General features: G+C 43.5%; 1 protein-coding gene across 1 annotated transcript in view; it reads left to right on the top strand.

Annotated features, from left to right (window-relative positions):
• Window positions 1–524: 524 nt before the first annotated feature.
• The window catches only part of LOC124595048 (dehydrogenase/reductase SDR family member 11-like), a 46,221-nt gene continuing 37,139 nt past the window's right edge, over window positions 525–9,606 (top strand). Inside the window, exons 1-2 of the mRNA XM_047133612.1 lie at window positions 525–709; window positions 8,248–8,410. Of these exons, the coding sequence (XP_046989568.1) occupies window positions 572–709; window positions 8,248–8,410 (301 nt within the window). The 5' untranslated portion in view covers window positions 525–571. The remainder of the gene's footprint in view (window positions 710–8,247; window positions 8,411–9,606) is intronic.

Here is a 9,606-nt window from a genome sequence, read left to right as displayed (position 1 = left end):
TTAAACAATTATCTTCATATTAACCTTAAACCACACTCACGCATCATTCATACCGCTAAAACACATTCATAACATTTTACATACACAAAAAGACATAATAACACTTTATGAAAATACTAGAACAGTCTATGAAAAACATTCTATTACTTTAGTGCACTCTAGTGGGCACAATCGAAACTAAAATCTCAGTCCCCTATCCAATATTGTCCTCTATCGGCTGATACATAAACTACGTGCGCGTCCAGTCTCGCGTTACCATCTGTCACTATCCAGCTCTGACAAAGACACATCTCCCACTTAACCGCCTCCAAGGCAGGATCGTTATACGGCGCTACACCTCAAGATCAACGAGAAGACGAAGTAAATGGCGGTAAGGTAGTTCCAGAGGGAGTGTGCGGATCTCCGCCTTCCTTATCAGTCAAAGTGTAGCCGGGTGGAGCTCGAGTTGTCGCTGTGGAGGGGAATGATGGTGACGCAGCACTTTTCCCCGACGCCGGAGATCGCGTCTATATAAAGGGAGTGGGGCCGGCCTTGGTAGTCGGTCGCATCAGTGCAGCCAACAGCAGCAGGCATGGGCATCGAGACGTACGCAGGCCGCGTCGCACTGGTGACTGGCGCCAGCTCCGGCATCGGCGCCGCCATCACACAGGCGCTGCTCAGACACGGACTCACCGTCGTCGGCCTGGCAAGGAGGGTCGACAGGGTCAAGGTAGGAGTTCCACAGAAAACACACCTCCCGTAACCCAACCACTCAGTCCATTTCTTTCAGTACTCTCTCTCTTTCAACTACTTAGTGACTGACAGTCATTGGTCTCTTTCTTACCTATTACACGAAAAATCACCATTCCTTTATTCTGCATATGCTCCTTCTCGTTTGACATCCCATTTTCTCTGTTATACTCCTTCCAGTTCCATGTCAGCAGTTCCAGAATACCGCAGCACTTGTCCCTCTGGCCTATTCTTGTTTAGTACAGGTTTTTACATAAAAGACAAGTTCTAAAGGGTAAAACTGACTGGAAACGCGCTTAAAATATAACTATGAGCATACAGCTACATCTGCGAGGGATGTAAGAGATGTACTGACACTGTTTGTATTATCTACCAAAGTTCTTTTTTTTTTTTTCAAACAATAATATTGTTACCTTCAAAATCCTTTCTGCAGCTATACACCAGAGGAGTAGTAGTTCCCATCCTTGCTTGCAGCGCTGAGAAGCTTCAAGTGGTAGAGCCTTTAACATGTTGGTCACATTTTTTTCAATCTTCTCCAGAGTCCCAAAATGACGTCCTTTGAAGACATTTTTCATATTCGAGAAAAGAAAAAAGTGGGTGGTTTTGGGGAAGGAGACCAGACAGCGAGGTCATCGGTCTCATCGGATTAGGGAGGGATGGGGAAGGAAGTCGGCCGTGCCCTTTCTAGGAACCATCCCGGCATTTGTCTGGAGCGATTTAGGGAAATCACGGAAAATCTAAATCAGGATGGCCGGACGCGGGATTGAACCGTCGTCCTCCCGAATGCGAGTCCAGTGTCTAACCACTGCGCCGCCTCGCTCGGTAAGGAAAAGAAAAAAAAAAGTCACGAGGACTCAGATTAGAAGAACAGGGGTGCTGTGGAACACCAGGCATGCCTTTTGAGGCGAAAAATTCCGTCGTGGAAGTGGTCGTGTGACAGGGGACATTGTCATGATCCAGCATTCACTTGTCTGCAATGTCAGTCTCACTCGACTGGTCCTTTTACAGAACATTTCAAGGATATCTTTGCAGACGCTTGGTTCACAGTTGGTCCTGGAGGAACAAATTCATTATGCCCGATATCCCTACTGTCAAAAAAGCAAATCAGCAGTGTTTTGATCTTTGATCTGCTTATTTGAGCTTTCGGTCCAGGATATGTCTCCGTGTGCCACCCCTGACTTTGCGGCTTTGTCTCATGACTATACTCAAAAATCCAAGATTCATCACCTGCGGTCACACCACTGAACCATTCGTGATCATTGGCTGTCCTTTCAAGAAGATTAACGCACGCGTTTCTTCGACTGCTCTGCTCAGTTGTGAGGTTTTTCGGCACATTTTTGGCACAAACTTGGCATGTGCAAATTTTTGGTCAAAATTTGATATGTGGTGAAAGAGTTTAACAGGTCACCTATCATCCTTATTGTTAAACGTCGGTCTTATCTCACAAGAGCACGAACGTTTTCGTCGACTTTTGAAACTGAAAATTTCCCTCAGCGAGGTTCGTTTTCAACGTATACTCGGTCTTCCAAAAATGCATTGTGCCAGCTAACAACTTGTGCATTTGGTTAATAATGTTCCCTATAGGGCTTTTCCCACTCTTCAAAGGTCGCAGTCGCGGATTCCCCAAGTTTAACACAGAAAGAATGAAATGAGCGTATACAGCTTCGTTGGCTGGGAGGACCCATCTGGGAAAGTTCGGCCACCAAGTGCAAGCCCTATTTCAGTCGGCGCCACATTGGGCGACTTGCGCGCCGGTGATGAGAATGAAATGATGATGAGGACAACACAACAACCACTCCCCGAACGGAGAAAATCTCCGGTATCGAACCCGGGCCCGATTGCATGGGAGGCGAGCACGTTACCACCTAGCTAAACAGGCGAACTTTGACACATTACTTGATGGCGTATCACTGCTCTAAATTCCGCTGTTCCATTTTCGTAACACCAAACAAAACACAAAAATCACGACATGGCAGAAGCGAGCTGAAACGCGGACTATGCCTAACTGTGGAAGGGATGAACACACTGGTCTACACAAATAGAACAATACAGTGTTGCCACATTGCTTGCACTGTTGTCAGTCTCATTACTTTTCTCACACATCTCGTGTACTCCAAGTGTGGCGGATGATACCCCTTCCCTGCTCCAGTCACCAATAGTGTGAGTGAAGAAGATAGTTCGTAAGCCTCCTTGTGAGCTCGCATCTCTTGAATTTTTGCTTCAGAGTCTTTAGAGGGAATATATTTAGGGAGAAGCAATGTTTCGGTTGATACTTCTACTAATGTACACTGTCGAAATTTTAATAATAAAACACGCCTTCATACAGAGAACTCTCTTGCAGTATCTGTCACTATTGGGCTGAGCATCTTTCCTGATTCTTTCGCGCTTACTAAGTGAACCAGTGGAGAAAGCGCTGCTCTCCTTTCGACGTTTTTCACTTCCTCTATCAGTCCTATCTGGTAAAAATATTTACACGAACTGTATTCGCAGTCGCGAATGGTGACAACCATCAGCTATATAAGGCAATAGCAACAGTGAAAATTTTTACTCGATCGGCACATGGACCTGGGTTTCCCACTCTGCTCGAGTGGTCACCTTATACGCTTTGGCTATTCGTACACGACTCATAGCTAGACCCATATTTCTATATGTCGTCCTTCCTGCGTCACAGTCTATACTCATACACACATTACGTAATTCCTACACAGGGGAGGACATTTTAATTGAATGTCGCTATCTGATCCCGGCAGAAAAATATGAATTTACAGTGCCTGTGTTGCTAAGAACATGCATGCATGTCTGAAGGAACATTACACCGTTCTTCTCAACAATACAGGCTAGCTTCTTTGTGGATGGAGTACACCTTTCAGTATATCTCAGCCTATCATCTGCCTTACCTGGGGTTGGCTTTATGTGGGTGTTCCTCTTTAAATCAATGCTGACGTGTACTGGCACGTATTATTTAACGGACTTGACTGCTTCCAGTGTTCGTTTTGAAATCGTGCAATCATGCAGTTACGGATCTTTCCGTGTGTTTACGCTCAGTATGTTGCATTTATGTATGTTGAGGATAAACTTCCGACTCCAGCGCCAAGTGTCGATCCTCTGCACGCCGTCCTGTATCTCGCTTTGCTTTTCTAGCGCTCCGCCTTCTCTGTACATAACGCAATCAAGCGCGGAAAACCTCATGGAACTTCTGACGATGTCTAACCCGTCATTTATACATATTCTGGAAATCAACTGTCCTTTAACGATCCCTTGGGATACGCCTGAAGTTACCTTTACGTCTGACGATTTCTCTTGGTTTAGAAAAATTAGAATGACCTCAGCTATTAATGCCACTCATCTGTAAAAGTGGCCACTGCATAATAGCTTTTTTGTCAGTCTTTGGAACAAAATACACCACTAATTCTGCGTATCAGCCATCCGACAGTGTGTTGGTAACTTTCTGGAAATATTAGGCATTAGATGTCTACACATAGACAGGCCTAGTGTAATTCGCGTACGCGATAATGGCGCTCGATAGCGACCCCTATGGGTTCTACAGGATTTACATCAGGCAAATTTAATCGCCGAGACATCAATGCGAGTTCACGATAGAGCTCCTCAAACTCCGGTAGCACGGTGGTGGCTCCGAGACACGGAAAATTGTACTGCTGAAAGATAACATGGACGTCGGGGAAGTCATCAAGCATGAAGAGACGCAAGTGATTCGCAGCTGTCAGCGTATCATCGATTGATACCGTGGGTCCCATACAAGCGCAGGAGAATGTCTCCAACAGCATAATATTGCTTCCAAAAGCCTGCGTCCGTTAAGCGCTGTACGTTTCGAGCTGCTGTTCAGCTCGATGACGTCGTTTGTGGAGACGACTATCGACCTAGTGTAGCGTAAATGTGATTCACCAGAAGAGCTAACAGGTTTCCATTGATCGACGGTCGAATTCCGCTGGTCCTGTGTCCACTGCAATCGTTACTGACGATATCATTGGGTCAACATGTGAACACATAGGGATAGCCTGCTGTGGAACTCTACATGCAACAATACACGTTGAATGGTGAGCTCCTAAACACTTGTGATTGAATCAGCATTGTGCTCTTTCGGCAGAGAAGCCACAGAACTCCATCTATGTTACTTCACGGGATAGACGAGCCTCCGATCCCCAAGTTCGGGCAAAGGCTTGATGGTTATTGGGAGCTCCAGCGATCCCTTGGGATACGCCTGAGGTTACCTTTACGTCTGGCGATTTCTCTCGGTTTAGAAAAATTAGAAAGACCTCAACTGTTAATGTCACTCACCTGTGAAAGTACATATGCATGTGACAACGCCATCTGCAGGTCACAGTACTAGCCTCGCTCTTTTGTATCTCGGTACACAGTGAGAGAGAGGCTGTTACTGTGTTTGATAGTGCAGCGCGCGTACAACGGCAGCTGTGAGTGAGTGGAAGCCAACGAATCGTGTGGGCGTTGGCAACTGCTAAGTGAAAAGGTGAGAGGAGTGGGGTAGAGGATGAGTTGTTTTCATGCACATTACATGCACAATTCAAAGCGCAAAAATTCATACAGGCGCTTTGGAGAGGAATAGTGATTGTGATACTAATGAAGATGAAAGAGAAGTTCCGAAATGTGACGTCCAGTAGCTGAAGGAAACATAAGGCAACGTGAATGAGCACCTTAATCCCCCAAAAACACCACGACAAGCGTACTGTGGCGCGCTGATGAGCGGACACTGGACAGTATTTATGAGGACTGCAATAACCGCAGTTAGAATTCTTTTAGGAAACTAATGGGTCATGATAGATGCTTTCTTTCGAAATCTATCTAGGAGGTGATTACGTGTTGTGCTAAAGGCAGGATGCATGTCCGTCGAAGGAAACTTAACACCAAAACTGAAGACTTTATAGGAATAAGACTTTAAAGGAGTAAGAGCATGATTTGATACAGATAAGAACAATGGATCAGTTGTGCGTAATTGGCACTATCAAGTGTGTACTCTCGAAGCGACTACAGCTGTTCTTCCGGACTACTTTAAACCTCGTTGCGAGTACGTGGGTGCCTTCGAAGAAGAATGTGTAGGCACATGACTATAGTCTTCGCTAGCTAACACATGGAAGAAACCCGTATTATAATGCAGACAGCAGAATCATTTGCGGCAGATGTGAACATGTTTATTAAACACGAAAACATAAGAAGGGAACGCATGTGCAACAGTGACCAGACTCATTTTTTATGGACTACCGTCTTCCTCAACGCTACCAGACATAGTGGAAAAAGCAGCTGCTGCGATAAAGTCTGGTCCTAAAGTCCACACATAGTTGAATAATAGCTGCGCCGGTATTCAGGAGTGCAGACGTAGAGTTTCAATGAAGTGTTTAACATGCCGGCCGCGGTGGTCTCGCGGTTCTAGGCGCGCAGTCCGGAACCGCGCGACTGCTACGGTCGCAGGTTCGAATCCTGCCTCGGCGTGGATGTGTGTGATGTCCTTAGGTTAGTTAGGTTTAAGTAGTTCTAAGTTCTAGGGGACTGATGGCCACAGCTGTTAAGTCCCATAGTGCTCAGAGCCATTTGAACCATTTTTGAAGTGTTTAACAAATTTTACATTTGTTTTCAGGAAACACAACAGACGTTTAATCCGAAGAAGCAAAGAAACTAGCAGCAACCTACCCATGGAACAACCGTGTTAATCGAGTAATAGTGGATTTCACAACTCGTTTTCACTCTGTTGCCAACAACCAACTTTCTGCACTAGAATACATCCTTTTATATGAGTGTCAAAGTTTTCATTACTAAGTTCATATTCCTGTTGTTTTCACATTTCATATCTGATAACTGTGGTCTTTAATGTTGGACTACTGCAATGTGGATGCACCGAAAATGAAGCAGTATTCCTAGATGTTGCCCGTGTCAAGTCTGTTCACTATTCCATCTACCTGTGCTTTAATTACTTCACTGAAACTCTACGTTTGCACTTCGATAACGAATAAAGGAAAAATGAACAAAACAGCAACTTCTATTTTGGGAAATATGGCTCTGTCAGTACAGCTTATGACGTTCAGTCTCTAACGAAATTTGGACTTATGTCAAATAATAACTTGGTGATGACTTGTGACTCTGATGGCCATTATTGTCGGTGACATGGAATCGTTTCTCCAACGGTTTGTGCTGCTATACTGCAAACTGGCATTGTAAACCAGTGCGGAGATTCATAGACAAATGACCGTCATTGATGGCAGGAGAGGCACAACATCGAATTTTAAAACGTGTCATTCGAACTTGTTAGATTCTCTTCCAAGTGAATTCTTTCCCGTACGTGTTCACTTATTACGTCACCTGTGCTCCTCATTTTTAACTCCCTTCAGTGATGCTGCATTTAAAATAATACCTCTATCTTTTCCTGTGGATTTCCCCCCATGATTTAGGTTGTATTATGCAGTACTGTGCTCTCATCGTACACTACCAATAACTTCTTTGTCAGTTCAACCTGTACATTCGATGCAAGAAAGCATCTTTTGTAACAGAAACTCTTTCTCACTCAGTAATCTGCTCCTTATGTGCCCTGTACTATGGTATTCCTTTACTTGATGGATAACTGAGTTCCTTTATTTCTTCCGCTGTGTTTTCCCAACCGCCGTTGTAATTTTTACCACACATTTCAACCTTCGTCCAACCTTTGTCACTGATCTTTTGGGTTTCATTCAGTCAGTGGCTCATTAAAGCATTCCTTTCTCGCTATTGCAGTTGTATTTATTGCTTAACGTTTTGTCATTGCTTCCTCGCCACGAATTACAGCCATCATTGCGATAAGTGGGCAACCTGTATGACATTTCCTAAGACTGCAAACAGCTTTTCTTGCTGACAGGAAATGTAAACATCTGTAAACAGAAGTAGTTACCTGACCACTGTTTTCCTTTCGTTAATCAATGTGTGTCAGGGTGGCAGTAATAGTCCAAAATCTGTGGGATCCTAAGTGAAAAGAGATGGAAACGCGTTATTTTCACTTTTGATTTTGACTTTCACTCTGTGGATGTTTGTGAATTCTAATGATTGCACGAAACACAGAGTGCAGTGAAGTTAGTTGAGCTGTTAGCGAACAATTTTTTTTTTTTCTTGTGATAGGCAGGAAAGCTAGATTTTAACTTGCGGCATTATGCATTGCTGCACGTAACACTAACTGTAGCCAAGGTAATTAGACTGTCTCAAGTAGAAATCTTTTCATTATAATGAGCAATATTTTTCTAATTAATTGTATTTTTTACAGTGTCAGCTGTAACTTATTACCCTTTAGATATATTTAGTGGTGAAAACAGATAGTCGTTCAGGTATGACATATCGCAAGAAGCGTTTAAGCACTTTCACATTAAAGTACTCACTTTAAGCATTGTCCAAAAGAATGCATACGACATTTAATCATTACTGATTTCCTACTGTGGAACGTGAGCACCACTGTTCCTTGCGGCCCTGGCTCTGCTAGAATCCTGTGAGTCACAGCGCTTCATCCGCTGTTTGCTTCTTTTCTTACAGGCACTCGCTCTCAAGGACGCCCCTGGTAAACTGCACGCTATTCAGGGCGATGTCGCAGACGAGAAGAGCGTACTGGCAGCGTTCAAGTGGATCAAAGAAAACCTGTCCGGCGTCGACATTTTAATCAACAACGCTGGCGTGATCACTGAGGCCGATCTGACGTGTAAGTATGCGAGTGTCTTCCGAAAAGTTCTTACGAAACCATACAGTATGATGGCTGCAATTTTTACTCATTCTGATAAAAGCACGAGTCTGTTAAGCTGCTCTCAAGATCCGCCGGTGTTGTCTGCCGTTGGAGCGCAACAAGACATATGTTGTAAAATGCTCATCCACTGACACTACTTTCATCAATTTTGATGGAACTTATCACAGCGTAAGTACACAGTTGATGGTCAAGACCATTAATTTACTAGTAAAAGGGAACTTTCCTTTTTTATGACACATTTAGATTATACAGTCGTCTGAAGGGGTAAATAAATGAAACATGACTTTCAAACAACGCAAGGACAAACAGTATAAATATTACGGCTCCAAGTAACATTTTAGCCGGCCGGAGTGGCCAAGCGGTTCTAGGCGCGTCAGTCTGGAACCGCGCGACTGCTACGGTCGCAGGTTCGAATCCTGCGTCGGGCATGGATGTGTGTGTTGTCCTTAGGTTAGTTAGGTTTCAGTAGTTCTAAGTTCTAGGGGACTGATGACCTCAGATGTTAAGTCCCATAGTGCTCAGAGCCATTTGAACCATAACATTTTACAAAACAAAACACATGTGTAGTAACAAATTGGCTCCCAAAATTCTAAAAGCTAAATATGGGAAAAGCGATAGACTTTCTCATTCAGGAAACTGGTCTGAAAAACACTGGTTACCAAATTCGCTGTTACAAAGTGGAAATAGCTTTCGAAATTTAAAAAATATCTGTAACAAAACATTCATTTCAAAATACACGAAACTGTGACGTTATAACAAACTCATCAAACCAGATGTTCCTTAATCGGGCCTGTAACACCCATTTTAAACAGAAAGATGGACATTGAAGAAATCCGAAAGAGAAAAAGAAAAGTTATCAGAAAAACTGTAGGTCTAAATTATACTAAAGATGGTTCAAACAGACCAAGAGCAAATAAAGAAATTGAAAAGTGTACCAATATTTATTCGGACACGAATAAACGGAGGCTAAAATTCCATTGAAAAATTTGAGAAAAAGTAATCAACCAAATCAACTAACGGTTTCTGGAATAAAAGTCTCCGTGAAGTTAAAACTGAAACAATAAAATGAATCGGCGTTTTAAAAGAAAACTTGAAGCAACCAGGAAAAATACATCTACATCTACATACATACTCCGCAATCCATCATACGGTGC

Source organism: Schistocerca americana, chromosome 2, assembly GCF_021461395.2.
Source record: "Schistocerca americana isolate TAMUIC-IGC-003095 chromosome 2, iqSchAmer2.1, whole genome shotgun sequence".
Lineage (NCBI taxonomy): Eukaryota > Metazoa > Arthropoda > Insecta > Orthoptera > Acrididae > Schistocerca > Schistocerca americana.
The sequence above is the reverse complement of the archived record's forward strand: the minus strand, read 5'-3'. Positions and strand labels throughout refer to the sequence as shown.